This window comes from Bos taurus, chromosome 8 (assembly GCF_002263795.3).
Source record: "Bos taurus isolate L1 Dominette 01449 registration number 42190680 breed Hereford chromosome 8, ARS-UCD2.0, whole genome shotgun sequence".
Taxonomy (NCBI): domain Eukaryota; kingdom Metazoa; phylum Chordata; class Mammalia; order Artiodactyla; family Bovidae; genus Bos; species Bos taurus.
This window is the reverse complement of record NC_037335.1, coordinates 110921136-110946922: the sequence shown is the minus strand read 5'-3', so window position 1 is coordinate 110946922 and position 25787 is coordinate 110921136. Positions and strand designations below refer to the sequence as shown.

At 48.5% G+C, this 25787-nt stretch overlaps 2 protein-coding genes across 6 annotated transcripts in view; both read left to right on the top strand.

The window, feature by feature from the left end:
• Positions 1-18735, top strand: part of ALLC (allantoicase) — a 30644-nt gene extending 11909 nt beyond the window's left edge. For all 3 annotated transcript variants that reach the window (XM_024995764.2, XM_059889122.1, NM_001075909.2), the window contains 10 exons: positions 5089-5139; positions 6638-6725; positions 8211-8336; positions 9385-9464; positions 10319-10451; positions 14201-14356; positions 14719-14792; positions 15817-15925; positions 17600-17724; positions 18394-18735. In XM_024995764.2, the coding sequence (XP_024851532.1) occupies positions 5089-5139; positions 6638-6725; positions 8211-8336; positions 9385-9464; positions 10319-10451; positions 14201-14356; positions 14719-14792; positions 15817-15925; positions 17600-17724; positions 18394-18600 (1149 nt within the window). In that variant the 3' untranslated portion in view covers positions 18601-18735. The remainder of the gene's footprint in view (positions 1-5088; positions 5140-6637; positions 6726-8210; positions 8337-9384; positions 9465-10318; positions 10452-14200; positions 14357-14718; positions 14793-15816; positions 15926-17599; positions 17725-18393) is intronic.
• Positions 18736-19684: 949 nt separating this feature from the next.
• DCDC2C (doublecortin domain containing 2C) overlaps positions 19685-25787 on the top strand; it is a 66739-nt gene continuing 60636 nt past the window's right edge. For all 3 annotated transcript variants that reach the window (XM_024996371.2, XM_059889540.1, XM_005210623.5), the window contains exon 1: positions 19685-20025. In XM_024996371.2, the coding sequence (XP_024852139.1) occupies positions 19739-20025 (287 nt within the window). In that variant the 5' untranslated portion in view covers positions 19685-19738. The remainder of the gene's footprint in view (positions 20026-25787) is intronic.

Sequence of the window (25787 nt, the reverse complement as noted above, 5' to 3'; positions counted from 1 at the left end):
TGTGCACCAGGACCCAGAGACCCCCCCAGAGACTGAGCCAGAACTGTCTCTGTGTGTCTCCTGTGGAGGTCCGGGGCAGCAGTGGACTGCCACAGGGGCAGGGGCTCGGGGTGCAGCAGACCTGGGTTTGGCATAAGCCCTCTTGGAGGAGGTCGCCATTAATCCCCCCATAGAGCCGCCAGAACTTACACAGGACTGGGAAATAGACTCCTGGAGGGCACACACAGAACCTTGTGCACCAGGACCAGGAGAAAGGAGCAGTGACCTCACAAGAGACTGACCCAGACTTGCCTGTGTCCAGGAGTCTCCAGTGGAGGCATGGGTTGGCAGTGGCCTGCTGCAGGGTCGGGGGACCTGAGTGTAGCAGTGTGTGCTTGGGGCCTTTTGAAGGAGGTCGCCATTATCTTCATTACCTCCACCATGGTTTGGTCTCAGGTCAAACAACAGGGAGGGAACACAGCCTCAGCCATCAACAGAATATTGGATCAAAGATTTACTGAACATGGCCCCACCCATTATAACAAGACCCAGTTTCCCCCTCAGTCAGTCTCTCCCATCAGGAAGCTTCCATAAGCCTCTTATCCTTCTCCATCAGAGGGCAGACAGAATGAAAACCACAATCACAGAAAACTAATCAAACTGATGACATGGACCACAGCCTTGTCTAACTCAATGAAACCATGAGCCATGCTGTGTAGGGCCACCCAAGATGGACGGGTCATGGTGGAAGTTTTGACAAAACATGGTCCACTGGAGAGGGGAATGGAAAACCACTTCAGTATTCTTGCCTTGAGAACCCCATGAACAGTATGAAAATGCAAAATGATAGGATGCTGAAAGAGGAACTCCCCAGGTCGGTAGGTGCCCAATATGCTACTGGAGATCAGTGGAGAAATAACTCCAGAAAGAATGAAGAGACGGAGCCAAAGCCAAAACAACACCCAGTTGTGGATCTGACTGGTTATGGAAGTAAAGTCAGATGCTATAAGAAAAACATTTCATAGGAACCTGGAATGTTAGGTCCATGAATCAAGGCAAATTGGAAGTGGTCAAACAGGAGATGGCAAGAGTGAATGTTGACATTATAGGAATCAGAGAACTAAAATGGATTGGAATGGGTGAATTTAACTCAGATGACCATTATATCTACTACTGTGGGCAAGAATCCCTTAGAAGAAATGGAGTAACCATCATAGACAACAAAAGAGTCCAAAATGCAGTACTTGGGTGCAATCTCAAAAATGACAGAATGATCTCTGTTGGTTTCCAAGGCAAACTATTCAATATCATGGTAATCCAAGTCTATGCCCCAACCAATAATGCTGAAGAAGCTGAAGTTGAATGGTTCTATGAAGACATACAAGACCTTCTAGAACTAACACCCAAAAAAGATGTCCTTTTCATTATAGGGGGTTGGAATGCAAAAGTAGGAAGTCAAGAGATACCTGGGGTAACAGGCAAATTTGGCCTTGGAGTACAGAATGAAGCAGGGCAAAGACTAACAGAGTTCTGCCAAGAGAACACACTGGTCATAGCAAATACCCTCTTCCAATAATACAAGAGAAGACTCTACACATGGACATCACCAGATGGTCAACACCAAAATCAGATTGATTATATTCTTTGCAGCAAAGATGGAGAAGCTCTATACAGTCAGGAAAAACAAGACCGGAAGCTGACTGTGGCTCAAATCATGAACTCCTTATTGCCAAATTCAGACTTAAAGAAAGTAGGGAAAACCACTAGACCATTCAGGTATGATCTAAATCAAATCCCTTACGATTATACAGTGGAAGTGATAAATAGATTCAAGGGATTAGGTCTGATAGAGAGAGTGCCTGAAGAACTATGGACAGAGGTTTATGACATTGTACAAGAGGCAGTGATCAAGACCATCCCCAAGAAAAAGAAATGCAAAAAGACAAAATGGCTGTCTGAGGAGGCCTTACAAATAGCTGTGAAAAGAAGAGAAGCGAAAAGCAAAGGAGAAAAGGAAAGATATAAGCATTTGAATGCAGAGTTCCAAAGAATAGCAAGGAGAGATAAGAAAGCCTTCTTCAATGATCAAAGCAAAGAAATAGAGGAAAACAATAGAACGGGAAAGACTAGAGATCTCTTCAACAAAATTAGAGATACCAAGGGAACATTTCATGCAAAGATGGGCTCAAAAAAGGACAGAAATGGTATGGACCTAACAGAAGCAGAAGATATTAAGAAGAGGTGGCAAGAATACACAGAAGAACTATACAAAAAAGATTTTCATGACCCAGATAATCACGATGGTGTGATCACTCACCTAGAGCCAGACATCCTGGAATGTGAAGTCAAGTGGGTCTTAGGAAGCATCATTATGAGCAAAGCTAGTGGAGGTGATGGAATTCCAGTTGAGCTATTTCAAATCCTGGAAGATGATGCTGTGAAAGTGCTGCACTCAATATGCCAGCAAATTTGGAAAACTCAGCAGTGGCCAGGCCTGGAAAAGGTCAGTTTTCATTCCAATCCCAAAGAAAGGCAATGCCAAAGAAGGCTCAAACTACTGCACAATTGCATTCATCTCACACGTTAGCAAGTTCAGTTCAGTTCAGTTCAATCACTCAGTTGTGTCCGACTCTTTGGGACCCCATGAACCACAGCATGCCAGGTCTCCCTGTCAATCACCAACTCCTGGAGTTCACCCAGACTCAAGTCTATCGAGTCAGTGATGCCATCCAGCCATCTCATCCTCTGTTGTCCCCTCCTCCTCCTGCCCCCAATCCCTCCCAGCATCAGAGTCTTTTACAATGAGTCAACTCTTCGCATGAGGTGGCCAAAGTACTGGAGTTTCAGCTTTAGCATCATTCCTTCCAAAGAAATTCCAGGGCTGATCTCCTTCAGAATGGACTGGTTGGATCTCCTTGCAGTCCAAGGGACTCTCAAGAGTCTTCTCCAACACCACAGTTCAAAAGCATCACTTCTTCGGCACTCAGCCTTCTTCACAGTCCAACTCTCACATCCATACATGACCACAGGAAAAACCATAGCCTTGACTAGACGAACCTTTGTTGGCAAAGTAATATCTCTGCTTTTGAATATGCTATCTAGGTTAGTCATAACTTTCCTTCCAAGGAGTAAGCGTCTTTTAATTTCATGGCTGCAGTCACCATCTGCAGTGATTTTGGAGCCCCCAAAAATAAAGTCTGACACTGTTTCCACTGTTTCCCCATCAATTTCCCATGAAGTGATGGGACCGGATGCCACGATCTTCGTTTTCTGAATGTTGAGCTTTAAGCCAACTTTTTCACTCTCCACTTTCACTTTCATCAAGAGGCTTTTTAGTTCCTCTTCACTTTCTGCCCTAAGGGTGGTGTCATCTGCATATCTGAGGTTATTGATATTTCTCCCAGCAATCTTGATTCCAGCTTGTGTTTCTTCCAGTCCAGCGTTTCTCATGATGTACTCTGCAAGTAATGCTCAAAATTCTCCAACCCAGGCTTCAACAGTACATGAACCTAGAACTTCCAGATGTTCAAGGTGGATTTAGAAAAGGCAAAGGAACCAGAGATCAAATTGCTAACATCCAATGGATCATCAAAAAAGCAAGAGAGTTCCAGAAAAACATCTACTTCTGCTTTATTGACTATGCCAAAGCCTTTGACTGTGTGCATCACCACAAACTGGAAAATTCTTCAAGAGATGGGAATATCAGACCACCTGACCTGCCTCCTGAGAAATCTGTATGCAGGTCAAGAAGCAACAGAACTGGACATGGAACGACAGACTGGTTCCAAATTGGGAAAGGAGTATGTCAAGACTGTATAATGTCATCCTGATTATTTAACTTATATGCAGAGTACATCATGTGAAATGCTGGGCTGGGTGAAGCACAAGCTTGAATCTGTGAAAAATATCAATAATCTCAGATATGCAGATAACACCACCTATATGGAAGAAAGTGAAGAACTAAAGAGCCTCTTGATGAAAGTAAAATAGGAGAGTGAAAAAGTTGGCTTAAAACTCAGTGTTCAGAAAACTAAGATCATGGCATCTGGTCTCACCACTTTATGGCAAATAGATGGGGAAACAATGGAAACAGTGACAGACTTTATTTTCTTGGGGTCCAAAATCACTGCAGATGGCAACTGCAGCCATGAAATTAAAAGGTGCTTGCTCCTTGGAAGAAAAGTTATGACCAACCTAGATAGCATATTCAAAAGCAGAGACATTACTTTGCCAACAAAGGTCCGTCTAGTCAAAGCTATGGTTGTTTCAGTGGTCATGTATGGAGGTGAGAGTTGGACTATAAAGAAAGGTGAGCGCCAAAGAATTGATGCTTTTGAACTGTGGTGTTGGAGGAGACTCTTGAGAGTCCCTTGGACTGCAAGGAGATCCAACCAGTCCATCCTAAAGGAGATCAGTCTTGGATGTTCATTGGAGGGACTGATGTTGAAGCTGAAACTCCAATACTTTGGCCACCTGATGTGAAGACCTGACTCATTTGAAGAGACCCTGTTGCTGGGAAAGATTGAAGGTGGGAGGAGAAGGGGATGGCAGAGGATGAGATGGTTGGGTGGCATCACCAACTTGATGGACATGAGTTTGAGTAAACTCTGGGAGTTGGTGATGGACAGGGATACCTGGCATGCTGCAGTCCATGGGGTCGCAAAGAGTTGGACACGACTGAGCAACTGAACTAAACAAACCACAGACCACCCCCCACCCCCAGCAGGGCGCCCTAGGATGGGTTGGCTAAGCCACAGTTGTGACTCTGGTGACAATTTTTTCCCCATTGCTCTGGGACAAGGGTCACAAAGCCCAGGGTCCTCCGTTCCTGAAAAAAGTTGGTTTATTTTCTCTCTAAGAAGTTAGCACTTTTGTATCCAGATGGTAAGGGGGATTAAGAAGGAAAGGGTGGGAAGGCAAGATTAAGGAGGAGGCAGGCAATGAAATCGAAGCATTTAAAAGGCATTGTGTCTTAATTGCATATTGTTTCTCTCCCCCTCGGCAATTTCACATTTTCTTTTTACTGCATCTCATAATGTTTCACCAGGGAATGAAATAAAATGGTTTTAAATTTATGGTTATTTTATCTTTACTTCTTTCTTTGTCTAGATTTTATTTGCAACAGATGACTTCTTTGCTCCTGCTGAAAATCTTTTAAAGGTACTGTAAATTGGTCTCTGCTAAGTGCTGGGGTGGGGTGAGCCACGCAGTCCTGCTAATTAAAATCTCCCTGTGTGTTTAGGCTGGGAGTCACGTGATGTGACCCAGAGAATTAGGGTATTAGAACAGTAGAAACGTGTGGAAATTAGCCCCCACTCCTATTAAGACCGCAGAGACAAATGCGGACCGACACAGGATTCTGGGACCACTTTGCTCTATGGGGGAGTCGCTGATGTCCTCTGTATTTCTCTCTGCCCCACATTGTGTTCATAACTTGTGATGGGAAGAAAAGTGTTGCAGAGCTTGAATTTTTTGGAAAATGTATTTCCTACTTAGTTATAAAAATGTTGTTCAGTCACTCAGTTATGTCTTTTTTGTGACCCCGTGGACGGTAGCACCCCAGGCTTCCCTGTCCTTCACTATCTCCCAGAGTTTGCTCAAAGAGTTGGTGATGCCATCCAACCATCTCATCCTCTGTCGTCCCCTTCTCCTCCTGACCTCAATTTTTGCCCAGCGTCAGGGTGTTTTTCTAATGAGTTAGTTCTTCGAATCAAGTGGCCAAAGTATTGGAGCTTCAGCTTCAGCATCAGGCCTTCCAATGAATATTCAGGGTTGATTTCTTTTAGGATGGACTGGTTTGATCTCCTTGCAGTCCAAGGGACTCTCAAAGCGTCTTCTCCAACACCACAGTTCAAAAGCATCAATCTTTGGTGTTCAGCCTTCTTTATGGTCTAACTCTCACATCCGTACATGACTCCTGGGAAGACCATAGTTTTGACTATATGGACCTTCGTTGGCATATGTTTATTAAAAACAGAAAATACTGATAAATGTAGGGAAGAACGGGAACTCTGGGGAATCCCGCCACCTGGTCCCTGCAGTGGGACCAGCGAGAGTTACTGCTAGAGGGGTGATGGCCTTGGTGCCCGTAGAGCTGGCGCCCGGCAGCGTGTGACTGCTGTGGGGCGGGGGTCTCACTTTCACTGCTGGGCCTGGAGCAGCTCAGAGCATGGGAGTGGGGGCAGGGGTGACTGTTCAGAGTGACCCTCAGCATCGAGCCTACGCTTCCTAAGACTCGGCCGGATTCTGGTTGCCCAGTCTTTTCGGGGTTGCTCTGGGAGTCCAGCTACCCTTTCTTGCTTTGCTGAACGGCCTTTCAGGAGGCGCCCAGGTTGCGGCTGCACCAGTGGTGGGGCCCCTGGAATGAGCCATGTGGTTTTACCTTTTGCTGCCAGTGGCAAGTTCCCTGGATGAAGGCCCGCAGAGAAGGATGAAGGCCCGCAGAGAAGGATGAAGGCCCGCAGAGAAGGATGAAGGCCTGCAGAGAAGTAGGACTTCTTTCTTGGAAGCCGATATGAAGATATGCGGGCATCGTCCTCCGTCTCCCCTACAGTCCCTGTTCTCTGTACCACCCATCTGTCCCTTTGGGGCAGAAGTTTATTTGCTGGGAGCCCAGGCTCTCGCGTGAAGGTTAACGATCCGCTCATCTTTGCTTTAGAGGGACAACCCAAGTTTTAAAGAACACGAGTACACTGAGTTTGGGAAATGGATGGATGGATGGCAGACCAGAAGGAAAAGGATTCCAGGTAAGACGATGATGACTGTTCACTCACTCCTGTGACATTTGAGATCAGGGGCTATTGGAAAGCAGTGCACGTTGGGAGTCGATTTTAAAACGGGCCCTTGGACTACTCGGTCACCTCAGATGTCCCTTCTGAATGGCAGGCTCTGCCAATTCAGGAGGGGTCGCAAGAGCCCTGGTCATCAATGCGAGCAGGAGCAGGCAGGCACTTGTGAGGAAAAGGAGACTCTGGAAAAGGAGGGCTGTGGGTGAAGGAGACTGAGCCGTGTGCACACACGGGTCGGTGCGTGTGCGGCATTTGATGTCAGCACCCCTCTCTGAAGTAGGTGTTCTGGTCCCATCCGATTGCCATGGAAACAGCCTCATTCACTTAGCTCAGGTCACAGCAATGGTGAGAGAAGCCAGGAGCTCAGCCAAGATCCATCCTATCTTTATGTCACCTTAAGAGGCTACTTCCGCTCACTGCTACTCATCAGTCAACATACACCCTTTAAATTTAAAGAAATGTCTGTAAAAGAAAACCAGCCAGCATCAGGCTAATCTCGGACTTTCTTGCTACTGTCTCAGGTGTTACAGAAACAGTCGCTATTTCTAATTTTCTGTATTTCTGTGGTACGCCAGGCCTTAATGGCTGTGCTCATGCTGTGCTTGGTCATGTCCGACTCTCTGGGACCCTGTGAACTGTAGCCCGCCAGGCTCCTCTGTCCATGGGATTCTCCAGGCAAGAATACTGGAGTGGACTGCCATGTCCTCTTGCCAGGTCTCCCGCATTGCAGGCAGAGTCTTCACCGTCTGAGCCACCAGGGAAGCCCAGGCCTTATTCAGTTCAGTTCAGTCGCTCAGTCAGTCGTGTCCGACCCAGAGCCTCGACTAGATGGTCCTTTGTTGGCAAAGTATTAGGCCTTATTAGATTCTAATAAAACTGGACATTTTAAGGTGGATTTGAATCTGACTGCTGGAAACCAAGAATCACACAGTGTCATACTGGGAGTTCTTCTATGTCATCCGATGCAGGGTGGGGTAGTCCTGGCTGGGGCCCTGAAGGCAAAGCTTAGGCTGTTCCAGGAGACCCAGCTCAGTACTGAGCCCTGGCCTAGCTGGGCTGGTGGTCCCTATACCAGAGTTACAGCTGAACTTTTTGGAAGCTGAGCTCATCTCTGATTTGCAGGTAAAAGAAATGAAGCTCAGAGATGCCCGTCTGCCAATGCTGCCCACAGGAGGTGGCCAGTTTGGAGTCAGACATGTGGCCCCTCTGGACCCAGGGCTTATGTACGCTCTGGTCAGATTAGAAGTGAGGGTCCGTGTGGCGAGTGGCGGTCGGGTGTAGCCACGTCATAAGAGACCTTGCAGCCTCGGGAGAAGGAGCCCGCACCGTTTTCCCCGATGCGCGAAGGTCGTTTCCGGTGTTTCACTTCCGCTGTCGGCGTGCTCAGCCCTGCGGCTCGGCGGCGGGATTCAGCCGCGGGGGTCCTGTTTTCTACGTCTGCAGGTCACGACTGGTGCGTGGTCCAGCTGGGCATCCAGGGAGTTATCCGGGGCTTCGACGTGGACACGTCCTACTTCACGGGAGATCACGCCCCTCGAGTGTCGATTCAAGCGGCAAACTTCGAAGAAGGTGCCTGGGGGACCTTTGTGGGGAGCTTTGTGGGGGCCCCTGATGGCTCACTTCGCGCCCAGACAGTCTCGTCCAGAGGCCCCCCTCGCTGCCACAGAGGCTGATGACATCCCCCCTCAAGGGCTCCGTGATTTTTGAGATTTAGCTTAACAGTGTCCTTCGGCTCAACTTTCGCTATTCTCACACTGCAGCACCCCCGGGAGGCGCAGGGTTTGGGGAGCAGGCTGCCTGGGCGGCCAGGGCGGTCTGGAGCCCGGTCCGGGCAGCTGTGGGGCCGCTGCCCCCGCTCATTCTGCTGCACCCCAGCTCCCAGGGCCTGCATAAGGACGCGGCAGCTCTGGGCTTTCCAGGAAGGTTCCTTTCCGAATCCTGGAATGGAACTGGTGTCCTCTGAGGTTGGTCCCAGAGGTAGCTTTCTAGAAACATGTACCCTCAAGGGCATGTCTGTACATTACTTGGGAAACAGGAGCCATGTCAGTTAGCGGTCTTATCCTGGAGGCTCTCTGTGCCCAGCTTGTAGGAGGCTCCAGGGGCGTGACAGTCTCCCCTCCCGAAAGACAGTTGGAGGGACCTGAACCGTCACATGATGGTGGGAGGCAGTGACCAGTGACGCAGAGAAAGATGCTTTCAGGAGGCTGACTGTCCACACAGGCTCCTGTTGGTGAATCGCCCGTGGGTCAGTTCTGGAATGCCACTGGGGGAAACAGTGTTTGTGAATTGACTAACAATATTCCAGAACTTTATCAGTCCAGCCTTTTGAAAACCCAAGTCGTGTGATGAGTTTGTCTATCTGGCTAAACTTGGAGATGATATTTACCCTCTGATGAGCAGACAAACCACCAGGTGTGCAGCACCCCTTCTGAAGTTACCCTAAGTATTTTAAATATGGAGGAACTTTAACACGTATATCTATTACATTGGGCATCTGATACTTTGACTTAAACGATATCTTTAGGCAAAATGAAAATGACCCTACAGCCCACTAAGAAAGTATGTATATTCTGATTTTGAATGGGAATGGTAACCCTCATGGTCACTGTAACTTTAGATAAGCAGCCAGAAATCCCACAACGAGAAGTCAGGACAGGAGCCGCGGCCACCCCCGAGGAGTTTGAAGCCATTTCAGAGGTACGTCCCCCGGGGGAGCGGGGGCTTGTCACGGGCTGTTGGGAGCAGCTCTGCCCACCTGCCTGCCTGCACTCAGCCTGGCCGAGCTCACACGTTGTGCTTACCCCGTGCGACCCTGCAGAGGTTTCTGGGTGGATCTGTGCACCCCTGACCCCAGCGCATGCGAGGTCCAGGGTGCTGCTTTCCATGGGGCAGTCTGCTCACAGGGACGCAGGAATGGTGCCCGTGAGATAAATACAGAGTCAGTTCACATACTTTTGATAGCAATTGGACAAAGTAACGTTATGCCGGATGAATGTAATCCAATAAACAATTTGGTTTGTGTTTGGGGACGTTCTTGCTTTTTGAAGTTTGTCTGCTGATCTTCATTGTATTTTACAAAAGTGTGGATCCATAATACACTGGGGAAATGCATAACGGCAACAACAAGCGGGCCCTTCCAGTGAAGTGCTGACCTAGGGGAGAGTGCTGGGAGGCTCAGGCTGACTCGTTTACCCCCAGGCCCACGGCAAGAGCCTGGGTTTTATTTAAACGTTCACATCACCTTCTGGCTGCTGCTTTTTTATGAATCCTCAAAGTGAAGACATCCGGAGGCTCGGCCCTAACCCCCTGCCCATCCCTGGCCACCACCAACAGGTGGCTGTTACGACCGGGGTGAAATAGAAGCAGGCCTTTACTCTGCTTATTAAACCTGGGACTTGATGTTTATTAGTGCTTTTATTACAGTGTTCCATTAGGCGTCCATCATTCATTTTGTTCCAAAGTGGTTGCCCCGTAAGCCCCACGCAGGCATCAGGATGAAGGGATTTATCGCTCCCTAGAGCCATCTCTACTGTTTTTATATTTGTTGCTAGCTGAAGTCCGACGACTGGAGTTGCTTGGTTCCCATGACAGAACTTACACCGGGAAATCCTGCTTCCAGCCACAACTACTTTCCGGTCACTTCCCAGCAGAGGTGGAGTCACATACGACTCAACATTTTCCCGGGTAAATACAATGGACCGCCTCCAGTCCTGTGCTTTCTTCATTGAGTGCCGGCATGTTTTCAAAACACAAAGAAAAGTCACCGTTTCCTCCTCGGTCACTGATCTCTCTAGCATTTTAGGATTTTGATCTTCCTTTCTGTGCACTAGGAAGTCCTCGTTTTAGCCCTGCTGTCCATAGGTAGTTAGGAAAAACTGTCAAGTAAGTTAGGATGCGATGGACCTAAGCTGTATTGGGTTAGATGTCACCTAACAATGTCTATTTCACAGACATATTAGCAGTTGGCGTGCTGTGTACAAATAACCCTTATTTTGTTTTATTGAACAGCTTTATTGCAATGTAATAAGTGTTACATGCATTTCACCCACGTGAAGTACACAGTTCCGTGGTTCATAGTACATACAAGTATACAGTGTAAAGTCTATGTAAATATATAGTGTGGCTTCCCAGGTGTCTCAGAGGTAAAGGATCTGCCTGCAGTGTAGGAGATGCAGGCTCAATTCCTGGTTCAGGAAGATCCCCTGAAGAAGGAAATGGCTACCCACTCCAGTATTCTTGCCTGAAAATTCCATAGACCGAGGAGCCTGGTGGGCTACCGTCCATGGTCCATGGGGTCGCAAAGAGTCAGACACGACTGAGCGACTGAGCTTGAGCATGAAATATATATATATATATATATATATATATATAGTATATGTGCAGCCATCACCACGGTCAACTTCAGAGCACGTTTATCACCTTGAAAAGAAACCTGATACCTTTGGCTATCAGCATTCATCTCCCCAGCCGTAAGCAGTCACTAGCCCACTTTCTGTCTTGATCCACTGGACTGCTCCGGACGTTTCATAGAAATGCTCTTTTGTGACGCGTTAGCGTGTTTCCAAGGCTCACCCGCGTTGTCGTGCGTCAGTACTCCATTCCTTTGTGTGGTCAAATAATCTTCCATTGTGTGGACAGAGCTCATTGTCCACGTATCAGTTAATAGACATTTGGGCTATTTTCACCCACTGAAAGCTTACGAATAATGCTGGTATAAACACCCTTGTACAACTGTTTGTGCAAACGTATGGTTTTCATTTGGGTGTGCAACTAGAAGTTGAAATTGCTGAGTCATATAACTGTGTTTTTAATTTTATGAGAAATTATCAGACTTCTTTCCACAATGGCTGCACCACATTACATTCCCACCAGCAACGTGTGAGGGTCCGGTTCTTCCACATCCTCCCGACACTTGCCACTTTCTGAGTTTTTGATCACAGCCACCCCAGAAGAAATGAAGTGGTATCTCGCTGTGGTTTTGATTTGCATTTTCCTCACGACCGATTATTATTTTTTAAAAGTTTCTATTTTTTGTATCAGAGTGTAGTTAACAGCGTTGTCTTAGTTTCCGATTTTCTGATGTTCAGTCGCTCAGTCATGTCCAGCTGTTTGCGACTCCATGGACTGCAGCATGCCAGGCCTCTCTGGCCATCACCAACTCCCAGAGTTTGTTCAAACTCATGTCCATTGAGTCGGTGATGCCATCCAACCAGCCCATCCTCTGTCATCCCCTTCTCCTCCTGCCTTCAATCTTTCCCAGCATCAGGGTCTTTTCCAGTGAGTCAGTTCTTAACATCAGGTGGCCAAAATATTGGAGTTTCAGCTTCAGCTTCAGTCCTTCCAATGAATATTCAGGGCTGATTTCCTTTAGGATGGACTGGTTGGACCTCCTTGCTGTCCACGGAACTCTCGAGAGTCTTCTCCAGCACCAGTTTGAAAGCATCAGTTCTTTGGCGCTCAGTCTTCTTTATGGCCCCACTCACATCTGTACATGACTGCTGGAAAACCTGTGTGTGTGCGTGCCCAGCTGGGTTTGACTCTTTGCGACTCCATGGACTGTAGCCCGCCAGGCTCCTCTGTCCATGGACTTTTCCAGACAAGAATACTGGAGTAGGTTGCCATTTCCTCCCCCAGGGGATCTTCCCAACCCAGGGATTGAACCCACTGCATTGACAGGTGGATTCTTCACCACTAGCGCTACCTGGCAAGCCTCAGCTTTGACTTATGGACCTTTGTCAGTAAAGTGATGTCTCTGCTTTTTAATACTCTGTCTAGGTTTGTCATAGCTTTCCTTCCAAGGAGCAAGTAAGTGCTAGTTGCTCAGTCATGTCTGACTCTTTGCAACTCCATGGACTGTAACGTGCCAGGATCTTCTGTTCATGAAATTCTCCAGGCAAGATACCGGAGTGGGTTGCCATTCCCTTCTCTGGGGGATCTTCCCGACCCAGGAATCTAAACCGAGTCTCCTGCATTGCAGACAGATTCTTTACCATCTGAGCCACCAGGGCTGCAGTCACTGTCCGCAGTGATTTTGTAGCCTCCAAAATAAAATCTGTCACTGCTTCCACTTTTTCCCCTTCTGTTTGCCATGAAGTGATGGGACTGGATGCCATGATCTTACACAAGCCCCTTCACTATGTCAAGGCTGTGATCCATGAAGGGGAATATTCCTTGATAGTTTGATTAAAAGTGAGGTTGGATATTAATTCTATAAAGAAGAATCTTATTTTTTTTTAATGTAAAATCGGCTTTACATGAGCAGACATTAACACTAGGTACCATGAGGGCAGCTCATAATATTCAATGAACCAGTATAGTGTTGTGAATTACTCCTGTTAGTATATTTTCTTGGGTTTTATAACAACACTCCAGGAGATGGTGAAGGACAGGGAGGCCTGGTGTGCCGCAGTGCATGGGGTCGCAGCGTTGGACATGACGGAGGGGCTGAACACCAACAAATACGAGCACAGCCTGGTTTCATTTACTGTAAATGCCAAGACTCCACTGTTCTGTCGAAGTTCTTTCAGATCACTCAATTTCACCAAATTTTTCATGTAAAAATATAGGGCTTGTTTCATTAGAATATTCTGATTAGTGATTTTGAGCTTCTGTATAAAAAAACTTGGGTTCCACCTTCTAGGACATGATGCTCAACTAAAAAACATTCATTTTATTAGACTCACACAATATAAGTGGATCTTGGTAGTTATTTTTTGCTCTGCAGACCTACTGTTGAGGTGCTCTGGTTGTCAGCAGCTACTTGAATTTGTGAATGTTATCTTCAGTATTCTCAACCGCACTGCAAAGCAACGTGTGTAAAAATAAAAACCTAAGATCTTGTGTAAGTTGGTGTGGGATTTAGCAATGTTGATTTCGGGCACCAAGCATTATATCTGCAGTGAATTTACCAACTGATTTTTGGCTTTCCTGGAGTTAATTCACCAAAACACAAATATGTATTTACTGTGTGCCACACGGAAGCAAGCAAGACAGGTAGCTATTCTGGCCTTCAAAGATTTTTAGATTCTGCTTTTGGGAGACTTCTTATCAGGGACTTAAGAACAAGATAATTTTGGACTGTGATTAGTGCAGTGGAATAAATAAGTGTGTGTGTGGGGGGTTGATAACCTTGACCCGGGGAATCAGACCGTGGCTGAGGTGGGGGTGGGGGCAGGAAGGAGATGGCTCTAGAGAGGGAAAGAAGGCCTTCCTGGGGCCACACAATTAAGCTGAGACCTGAGAACAATGAGAGGTCCTGGGCAGCAGGAAAGTTGTCTGAGGACAAGGGGGTGGCAGCTGCAAAGGCCCTGGGGCTTTGGGCTCAGTGTGTTTAAGAAGCAGAGCAGGCAGGTATGCGGAGCTCTGTGTTTTAAGATCTACCAATGGCAACTTTTCCCAGGTAATAATAATAATATGGCACGTCTCCGTTTCAGATGGTGGAATCGCACGTCTTAGGGTGTATGGTACTGGACAAAAGGACTGGACCGCGGGTGACCCCAAAGAACCGTTAGACCTGGTGACCGTCGCCTATGGGGGTGCCTGTGTAGGATTTAGCAATGCACATTTTGGGCACCCAAACAATTTAATAGGTGAGACGATGCTTGAGGAGCTTGGGACATGTGGGCCTCACACTGAGCACCCGGTATGGTATGAATCACTTAAGAGGAAGGGGCCGTCTCAAGCCATATGGGTGGGTGAGGTCCTTCATACAGGATCGAAAGCCTTTAAGACAGGAAGTAAATCAATAGCAATCTCCCTAATTTTGGCTTAAGCAGTTGCTCGGGTGTGAACTTGCTGACGCATTCACCTTAATGGAAACCACGGATGTTGCACTGCTCAGGCGCACGGGGTCTGCTCTGATCACGCCAGTGAATGTTTATTCTAAACATTCTCGCGTTTAGGATAAAATGCGATGGTACTCTGACATACCACCAAACACTGTTTTTGGCAGGAGTCGGCACGGCGACGTCAATGGCAGACGGCTGGGAAACCGCACGGAGGCTGGACAGGCCCCCGATACTGGAGGTGAGATGTGAAAGCTGCGTCCCAGCGCTTCCCAGAAAGTAAAGGTTGTTTTCTTCATTTGATGTCAAGGAGACTGATAGTTTAGAAACCTCTCAGGCGTTTTTGTAAATACTTGCTGCTTCTACATGTTTTCTAAATCTTCTACTGCTTCAATGTGATATCAGAGCCAGACTACACAGAAAGACCTAGAGGTCAAACTTGCTAATTAACGCTGGCTGTTCTAACACATCACTGGAATCATCCCTTTTTTAATACAAAAAAGCTAGAGCATCTAAATTTAATAAAAGCCCATGAGTAAATTTGTTGATCTGGAGAGAAAAAAAAAAGCACCATTTCCTCATCTTTGATTTTTGTGTATCCCTGGGTGAGACCACTTCTGTGAACGTGTGATGGCTCAGCTGTTTAATTTGACCAGTAACTAACTCAAGGTAAGGAAGTAAAAAAGGAAAGAAAACACCTTTCAGTGTGTAAATCATATCACAGACTTAATTGTAAACACCCCTTTCACGGGTTAGTTTTTGTATCACCCAATGCTTCCAAATATAAACAAACTCTCCTCACTAGAAACTTGTGTTTGGAGGCAGGTCATATATTGGTATAGATGTGGTCAAAGACATATCTACTTTGAAAAGTCAAACCAACCACAGGAGCTATTGGCTGGGTTGGATAAACACCCTTTGGAGTACAGCATACTACCTGAGTTCACATACATGTGTGCTAAGTCAGGTCCAGCTTTTTGCGATCCTGTGGACTGTAGCCCGCCAGGTTCCTCTCTCCATGGGATTTCCCAGGCAAGAGTACTGGAGGGGGTTGCCATGCTGTCCTCCAGGGGATCTTCCCAACCCGGGGACTGAGCCCTGGTCTCCTGCATTGCAGGCAGACTCTTTACCACCAGGGATGCCCTACTCCTTTCAGGAGGAAATGACACGTGCGTGCTAACCTTGTTGCTGGATGGTTTTCAGGATTGCTGTCTTGAATGACAGCAAGCTGACTTAGGTTGTTTCTTCCTTTTTTTAAATTCTAGAATGATGAGAATGGTATTCTCCTGGTTCCAGGCTGTGAGTGGGCAGTTTTCCGATTGGCGCATCCTGGAGTAATAACTCAAATCGAAATTGACACAAAATATTTCAAAGGTAAACGTAATGGCACTAGGAAACCGCTTATAATTGGTGTGCTGGTCATGATGGCAGGAGGCTCCATGCCGCAACTAAATTAAAACTATGAAAAAGAATAAAGACAGCAGGCTCCAGCAGGGGAGGGACTCAGGGCGGTGGGCTGTGGACCTGGCTCTCCACTCACAGTTGTGCAGCTTCAAGCGTGTTATGTGAACTCTTCGCACTCTGCTTCTCTCTTTATAAAGCATTAGATGTGCACTCGACCACAAAAGTCATGAGGTTCTATGAGGCACTAAGGCTCTTCACCACAGGGGCCCTGAACTCCATGTGGAAAAAGCCTATGAAACACTTGCTGGTTAGGTCGTCGAAAGAACGGGGTGGGGGTATCGTCTCAGGGGAGGGATCGCAGGCAGCTTGGTGACTGTTTCTTCTCCGGGCAGTGCTCTACACACATTTTAAATTACGGCCTTCCTTTAGTAAAATAATACTTGGAAAAAGCACCCTTAATATTCCTTATTTATGTTCTTATGAAATAGATACATGTTCCATTCTATTAAGTTCAAAAGAGGTTACTAAACTTCTATAATCGTTAGGTCTTGCCAAGCACCGTGGTGGGTGTCTGATGACTCTTTGGCCGTCTTTGAGTAAATACAGCAGTTTGTATTCATACACTGCATGCTTGATTTTTAAATGTCTTGTGAATCATTATGACCTCACTCAACTATTAACTCTTCCATCAAGGGTCAGTATATATTTAAGGTGAAGTTCATCCTCAATGGGTAGATGTAAACAGTTTTAAGAGGTCTTGATAATTTGAACTCCTGTTGGGAAGACCATGGTTTAGATCTGATTAGCAGCCACTGTTTCCACTTTTCAGCATGACTGGCCCAGGGCAGCTCCTGAAGGTCAGGAGGAATGTCAGTCCTGCTATCTTCTTGCTGTTTCGGATGTTCAATAATCATCTCTAGTGATATATTTCATCCACGGTTCTCTGTGTGGTAGTTTAAAGTCACTTCTTTATTTTTGCAAGGGACAGTTTAGCCAAAATCAGGGTGAAAGTGAAGTCGCTCAGTCATGTCCGACTCTTTGCGACCCCACAGACTGTAGCCTACCAGGCTCCTCCCTCCATGGGATTCTCAAGGCAAGAGCACTGGAGTGGGTTGCCATTTCCTTCTCCAGGGGATCTTCCCGACCCAGGGATCGAACCTGGCTCTCCCGCCTTCCAGGCAGACGCTTTAACCTCTGAGCCACCAGGGCCAGGGTAGAAAGCAGCAAATCCGTGGAGCCAGGGACCCCAAAGTGCAACGTGGCATGGATGCACTGGTCGTGGCCTTGGCTATCTCTGTCAGCCAGGATGATGGTCATGGGGATCGGGAACAAGCCAGCATCCAGTTATAATATCAAACATGCAAGGCCTAATACATACACCCACACACACACGTGTACACACGCACGTACACACATGCACGTATATACACACGTGCACACACATATGTACACGCGCGTGTATATTAAAGACACAGAAACAGTCACTGGGATGTCCTCTCACTGTGCCCCAGAAGCATGCTCACCTCACCCATGCTCACTTTTTGCTGGGTCTTTCGATCTGATTTAAAAGGTCAACATTCCATAAACCAAACTGCGCTGAGTGCAGACAGAGTGGAGAAGGTGCCCTTTGTCTTGTTCCAATAGGTAATTCTCCTGAGAGCTGTAAGGTGGATGGCTGCATCCTGACGACTCAGGAGGAGGAAGACATGGTCAGGCAGAAGTGGGACCTTCCGGGCCATAAGTGGAAGCCACTGCTTCCAGTCACAAAGGTAGTGTGGTGTGCGACCCCTTGGGGTCACGCAGGCAGCCCTCCAGCGGGCTACTTCAGTCAAGGCCGGATTTCAAAGGGTTACAGTTCCACCCCAAAGCTTCTGCTCAGTTGAACTGTGCAATGAATGAGATTTTAAAAACTGTCTCCGCCCCTTTGTATAATAAGATGACGGGCTGTCTCGTCTCACGTTTTTGCATACCTAACTCTCAAATTTTCTTTTAGACCACCTTGTTCAAGCATGCATACATGGAGAAACGTTTCCGCGATGTACTAACTCTTTAGGCAGGGAGCTAGCATATTTAGGGGCAGCAGGATGGGGCCAGCCGTGGGATGGATGCAGGAGGGGCGTGGTCATTTTCAGGTCAGAGACGGGAGTGAGCGCTGCTCCCCTTAGTGAAGGGTGACCGCTCCCATGGCCCCCTGTCTGCTTTCTTTTTCTCACCAGTTTGTCTGCTTACTTAACTATCAGAAACATCACGGGGACCTGAGTATTCATGCCGGTCTCTTTGGGGCATCCTGTCCCCAAAAGCAGATTGCTAGGCGAGCCAAATTATTATCATGGAATAACTTTTCACCTTTTAAGGCCTAGAGTCCAAGTGGATGGGTGGCCTTGGGAGAGTCATCCCCCTGGTCATTACAAGGACCTCCGCCTCCCCTCTCTTTCCAGCTGAAGCCCGATGAGATGCATGTGCTGGACAGCCTGACCCCCGAACTGCAGGACGTCATCACCCATGCCAAGTTCACCATCACCCCCGACGGGGGCGTGAGTCGCCTCCGACTCAAGGGCTTTCCCAGCTCCATCTGCCTCTTGCGGCCCCGCGAGAAGCCCATGATGAGGTTCTCGGTGAAGGCGGGGTTCAGGGCGAACCTCTAACCCACATGGAACCTGTACAGTGACTCAGACTCTTCTTCTGAAGTATTTTCAACACCTGAAACTTAAGTTTCTAGCAATTAGTGTTTTGAAGGTCAATGTAATTCCTGATGATTTAATAAAGTGGTCACTCTCACACATTGGTGACATTTAGTGTCATTTAATGTCATTTAATGGAGTGCTTGGCAGTTGGATCCCTGGATTGGGAGGATCCCCTGGAGGAGGGCCTGGCAACCCACTCCAGGATGCTTGCCTAGGAAACCCCATGGACACAAGAGCCTGGCGGACCCCAGTCCATGGGACCACAGAGTCGGGTACCACTCACTCGTGGGACACTTGGTAGTTCAAAGCCTGGCTGTGGCTGTGCAATAGCAGGGTTTCTTTATTACTTTTTTAAACAGTTGTACAAGACACCACTGATACTTTTATAACATCAGTATTCTGTGCCTTCAGAGGTACTTTAGCACTTCATACGTAGTCTACTGTCCTGAAAAGTTTGCTGAAGCCCATCAAAGCCACTGGAAAAATATAATCCTAGAAGCATTCTCTGTCTGGGTTGAAGAGGCGGGGCTTGCCTTTACCTGGAACAGGAAGTGACCTTCCCAAGGTCACCCAGGCCCTTGACTCGCTCCTGCTGCACACGAAGGTGCATTCTGAAGGTTACACTTTGGAGGCAGCGCGGCCAGCTGCGCCTGCTCGCCTGGATTCCCACGTGCTCTGGATGGTTCGTGGCACATCCTCTGACCAGCTTTAATTGTCTGGATGGTCCTGTCCGCCATCTCCCCTCTGCTCGGCAGAGCGGGAGGCGGAGGAGCAGGGGGAGGGTCCCGGTGGGGCCCAGGGCACCCTTGGCCTCCCACCCCACACTGTGGCGGGTGCCTCCCTCCGTGGCCCCGAGCTCCGCGGGCCTCACCTGCCGGGACTCGGATGCCCGTCGCCTGGCCTGGCCCTGCCCCCGCCCCTCCCCTGTCTGGCTTGGCCGCCTCTTTCCTGGGCGGCGGGGCAGGTGGGCGGCGGTCACAATTGCCGGTGGCGTCAGCGCGGGCGGTGGGCCCGTGGACCCGGCGCCCCGGGGGCCGGGCTGCCCTGCGGCGGCTGGAGCACACGGGCGGCGGCCGGGCGGCAGCGGAGGTGCGCGGCCATGGGCTCGCGCGCGCCGCACGCGCTGGTGGACACCACGCCCGCCAAGACCATCGTGGTGTACCGCAACGGCGACCAGTTCTACGTGGGCCGCAAGTTCGTGCTGTCGCGGCGCCGCGTGGCCACCTTCGAGGCGCTGCTGGAGCAGCTGACCGAGCAGGTGGAGGTGCCGTTCGGCGTGCGGCGCCTCTTCACGCCGACGCGCGGTCGCCCGGTGCTGGAGCTGGACTCGCTGCAGGCCGGCGGCAAGTACGTGGCGGCCGGGCGCGAGCGCTTCAAGAAGCTGGAGTAAGTGCCCGCGGCCCGCGCGCCCCTGCCCCGCGGGGGCCGCCGTCCGGCCCCCCAGACGGGGACAGCGCCGACTCTGCCCGGCCGGCGCCAACTCCTGGCGCGCCATGCACCATCCGCCTGGTGATCAGGGCCGAGCAGAGTCTGTCCCCGGAACGTCAGTGATGCAGAGGGTCAGGAAGGGGATGGGGAGAGGACGGCGGGCCTGGCAGTGAAAATAGGGCGCCAGGGCGCGCCTCTTTGGAAAGGCGGGAAGCTCTGCGGGGAGAAGGGGAGTTGGCCACACAGAGCAGAGAGGGAGGCAGAGCTGGGTCATAACTGGTCCAGACTGGCGTCCCTGGGGACCTGGGCGCACGCCCTTCCATGAGTGTGCCTCCTGAAGAGTGCTGTGGGCCTGCTCACCATTCTCTATCCTGCTAGATTCAGACCCTACTGAGGACAGGCACCTGGGATTCTGGAAGTTCTGGCAGCTAAGGAAATGCAGATGTGCCTTCCAGCCTCTGAATGCCCGCTGGGAGCAGGGCAGGGACACCCCTGCCACCCCAGCGCTGCAGAGGTCAGGACCGCAGCCAGGGAAGGATGTAGGTGTCCTGAGCAAACAGGCCCATGTACCAATTCCAGAGCCCCCTGGAAAGCCATGATGGAGCTGGCCGGGTTCAGGCCGTCCGTAGTGCTTTGGGTGCCCACCCAGAGCGTGAATTCAGTTCTGTTTCATTTAGCCTGGGGATGGTATTAGTGCAATACCAGTTTGTGAGATCTTTCAGCAAATGGGGTCACCACACTTCTATTCATAGCCTTACTTTTCTCTCCAGGAGTACGTCTGTCTCTGTGCTCTGACAGTCTCCATCGTTTCTGTAAGCTCTGGGTACCTCGTTATACAAATGTCATATCAGTGCCGCACTTTCTTAAGTTCCTTAACAAAAGCTATTGTGCGCGTCTTCCTGGAGGGCAGCCTGGGAGAACTGGGGAGGCTGCGAGGGCCTTTCCGTGTGTGTTTCGGGGAGATAAGACACAAACAGAAGTAACTGCAGAAGAGAAAGCAGAGACTGTGCGGACAGGCACAGGTGTTGAAGTGCAGGACCTCAGAAAAGGCTTCCTTTAGAGAGCAGAATCCGCCTGCAATGCAGGAGACCCTGGTTTGATTCCTAGGTCAGCGAGATCTGCTGGAAAAGGGATAGGCTACCCACTCCAGCATTCTTGGGCTTCCCTTGTGGCTCAACTGGTAAAGAATTCGCCTGCAATGTGGGAGACTTGGGTTTGATCTCTGGGTTGGGAAGATCCTCAGGAGAAGGGGAAGGCTACCCACTGCAGTATTCTGGCCTGGAGAATTCCATAAACTGTATGGTCCATGGGGTCGCGAAGAGTCAGACACAGCTGAACAACTTGCACTGCACAACAGAGCGGAAGGGAGAAAATCACTTGTTTGTTCGTCCTCCGTGGATTCCCGGGCTGCCTTGGCGTCACTCACGTCTTGTGTCTTCCTTTAGAGATATCATTTCTGTTCCTTACATGTTGTTGACGCCATTTCTTTTATTGTGAAATATGTCCTGTACACAGAGGAGTGTGTGTGTGCTCAGTTGCTGAGTCATGTTCAGCTCTTTCGACCTCATGCACTGTAGCCCTCCAGGCTCTTCTGTTCGTGGGATTCTGCAGGCAAGGATATTGGAGTGGGTTGCTGTTTCCTCCTCCAGGGGATCTTCCCCACCCAGGGATCAAATCTGCATATCCCGTGTCTCTTGCATCTCCTGTGTTGTCAGGCAGATTCTTTACCACTGAGCTTCCTGGGAAGCCCCATATACAGAGGAGTATGTGCAATTTTATGTGTAGTTTAAAGAATAGTAATAAAGCAAGCCTCTGTGTGAACCACGATCGGGATTCAGGAAAAGAGGATGACCAGTATTTTCAAAACCTCCTATCTCCACTCCCATCCCTTGCCCACACGGAAACACTATTTTGGCTTTTGTGATAATCATCGTTTCATAATAATCTATCCCTGAAGGATACATTTTTTCCCAGTGTTTTATGTACTTTATGTAAATGCAGTTATGCTGTGTGTATTTTGTTACTTGCTTTTTCACACAATAATATGCTTCTGAGGCTCATCCATGTTGTTGCTGCTGCTAAGTCGCTTCAGGTATGTCTGAATCTGTGTGACCCCATAGACAGCAGCCCACCAGGCTCCCCTGTCCCTGGGATTCTTCAGGCAAGAACACTGGAGTGGGCTGCCATTTCCTTCTCCAATGCATGAAAGTGAAAAGTGGAAGTGAAGTCACTCAGTCGTGTCCGACCCTCAGCGACCCCATGGACTGCAGCCTTCCAGGCTCCTCCGTCCATGGGATTTTCCAGGCAAGGTACTGGAGTGGGGTGCCATTGCCTTCTCCGTCATCCATGTTAACAGCATGTAACTATAGGTCATTTGTTTTCACTGTTAGGTATTATTTTGTTGACTGACATACCAGTTTATTTATTCAATCTGTTGGTAGATAATTGGGGTTGTTTTAAACTTCATGCTAAGTCAGCACACTTGTGCACATTCCTCTACCCATCTCCTGGTGCACGTGGGTGAGACTTCCTCCCGGACAGCATGTGGGTTATCGGTTGCTGCGTGTCCTGTTCATGAGAGCTTACTGGTGGGAAGCAGTGTTTATTGTCTCATAGTTCCTCCTACCAGGAAGTCTGGAGCAACTTAGTCAAGTGGTTCTGCTTCAGAGACTCTCGTGTGTTTGCAATCAAGATGCTGGTGCAGTCACATCTGAAGGCCTGACGGGGCAGGTGCTTGCAGGCTCATGCCCATGGCAGGAAGCTTCATCCGTGTCGTGAGGCATCCACGGGAGATCTAGCTGCTGGGTCTCCTGGGCAGGAGTGGTCCAGCCCAAAGCCACAGTGGCTCTTGTTACAGCTGCGTCTCTGTTAGGCTGTCTTCTCTCGCCCTCTGCCTCATTATCTCTCTGTGCTGCACATTTTTACTTTTAAAACTTATTTGCAGAAATAATTTGAATGGTATCATCCCAGGTCACGGTCACTTTAACACAGCTTCAGAGTGTGGGGTGGTTCGGACCACCCAGGGGTCTCTAGGAGAGTGGGTCATGACGACCCCCTGGCTGGCGGGCCCTGAGGCCATGCTTTGTCTGTGGTTCATCCTCTCTGCTCTCTGCTCCCAGCAGCCACCACCCCGAAACCAAAGTGGCCCCAGACACCGGGCTCTTGTCTTTCTATTTCCTGTCTTTCCTGGACTGTGCTGACCCCTCACTACCTTGTTACGTTGCAGAGGTGTGTTTTTCAGTTTGTCCAGTTGTACTTGTTTCTAAGAGGACACGTTGATCAGGGTTCCTCAGCCCACGGTTCCCGGAGCCGAGGTCTTCTCATCCTTTTTCTTTTTTGTAATAAATCTGTGGATGACAGTGTCCTTCAGCCCATGGAAGGTGCTTTTCATTGTCTTCTAACTCAGTGGTCGCTGATGAGAAATCAGCCATCATCTTTCGCTTCTTTGAAAGTAAAGTTTTATCCTTTTTGGCTTTTTGAAATGCACGGGTTGAGTCCGGATGCTGTGCTTTTAGCAGCGTGTCTAAGTGCGGCCTTTCTGGCGCTCCCTGCATCCCGGATGGTGGCGTCGCCAGCTCGGGGGAGTTCTCAGCCAGCCTCTTTGGATGCGCTCTGCCTTGTCTTCCCGCTCTGCTTCCAGTGTCCAAGTGGGTGTGGGCGGGCCTGTTTCACTGGCTCAGACCTCCTCTTTCTCGTCTCTCTCTCTCTCTCAACGTTGTGCTGTAATCTAGGCACTCTCTTCACATAGATCTTCTGATTAATTTTTCTGCCTCTGTGTCCTACACTATCAAACCTACTCATTGAATTTTAAATCATTTAATTTTTCATTTCCAAACATGCTGTCTGGTTCTTCTTTCAAAGCTTCCGTTTTATTCTCTTGGGTCTCTCGGTCCTGCATGTGTTTTCAGTTTGCCTTTTGTTGAGGTCTTGTCCCACTGTGATCTGTTGGGGATTTTCTCCCGGGACTTGGAAGCGACGAACCTGGAAGAAGGACATGTGGACAGTCTCTCACAAGGACTGACAAGTTTATTTCTGCAGTCAAGCTTTTTTATAGAAGCAGGAACAAAGAGCTTAAAGTATGCGGCCAGCAGAGCGCATACGGAGTTAACACATAATCAGTAGAAACATTTCAAGGACAGCGTGCTCTAAATGACTCATGGGCTTCTCCCACCACCCGCTCTCACAAGTAATATCCCTATTTATTATTAACTCTTGGTGCCCAGAATAACCAAAGGCAGGAGATGTCTTTCTGTCCTTAGCGCAAAGCCGAGTGCTTCTGGCCCTTCGCCATTTTCCCAGGGACTTTCTCCTTTTACGGCTGTTTTGCACTGCGCTTCCCAACATGATCTGCGCCTGCAATCCCACTATTTGAACTTGCCTCCATCTTCTCTTCTTTCACCTGGTTTTCTCCTGTGGTCCTTGCTAGCCTTGTTAGTTTACTTACGTTTTGAATGCAAATGACTCCTTTTCCACGGAATTCGTGTTTTGAGGAGATTCTTTGAGGCCCGAGATAAAAGTGAGATGTTCCGGAGGGGATTTCCATTTTCTTCTCCCAAATGCCCAGGATGCTCCCTATCCAAAGGGCCCTCCAAATTGTCAGTATCTTGAGTTTTTCAGGGCCACCCAGATAGAGGTATTTTGTGAGCTAGCTGGCTTGCGATCTAAGTTCTTAATGGCATATGCAAATGTGCAGACTTGACATCCTATTGCTTTTGAAGAAAAATCATAGACGTCATAGTTGCCAAGAGGTAGCGTCTGGATTGGGGCTTCCCAGGTGGCGCAGTGGTAAAGAACCCGCCTGCTCATGCAGGAGACGCAGGAGACCTCTCATTTGTGGAGAGACTTTCAGGGCTTATTGAAAATGTTTTGGACTCATGGCAGAAATACTGAGAAAGACGTTGAGGTGTTTCTTTTCCTGGATTTCTTAAGGTCAATTATTATATTCTGTAGGGAATGGAAGGTGATCCAGTTCACTGAGCAGGAAAGGGAGGAGGGGTTCCCACGTGGTGGAGACCCTCTGTTATTTTGCATTTTCCGGGTACCTTCACTGCTATCGAATGGATGGGAGGGGTTTGCATGCAGAGTTCAACATGGAGAGGCATTTGGATTTCGCTTCTTCACTACCTTTTAAATCAATGAAGTATGAAATCGGAACCCAGATGTTGGTGAATAAAGCTCTGAAAACTGTTTGGGCTTAATTTACATTGGTATCAGTGAGCTAGCACTTGTCCGAATGTATATTCTGTACTTACTGAGCCACTGAGTGGCTAAAATTAATTTCCACCGGCAAATAAGCTTCTAATTGTGCCGCCAGCGGATGAACTTTGAAGTGCAACCTGATGATATATGAACCGCCCCAGAGGTCTTCTCATAATAACGGCTGTGAAACGGTACATTGGGAAGACAAGCAGCGTAAAATCTACACAAATCCAGTCATCATTCACATTTCCTACACTTTCTGGAATAAATTAATTTGAGATGAGAAATATAATTTTTTCTCTATAAAACAAAATATTGTAGGCTAATAATTACTTAAAAGATAAATGTCCCATAAAGCCTGGAATTAATGATTTGTGGAGAAAGTTGTATTCACAATAAAATGTAGATCAAGGCATTCTGTGTGTATATGTTTGTGTGTGTGCGTGCATGTGGCACATATGTGTGCACACATGCATGTATGCATGTGTGTGTGTGTGCACATGTGCATGTCTCAGTGTGCA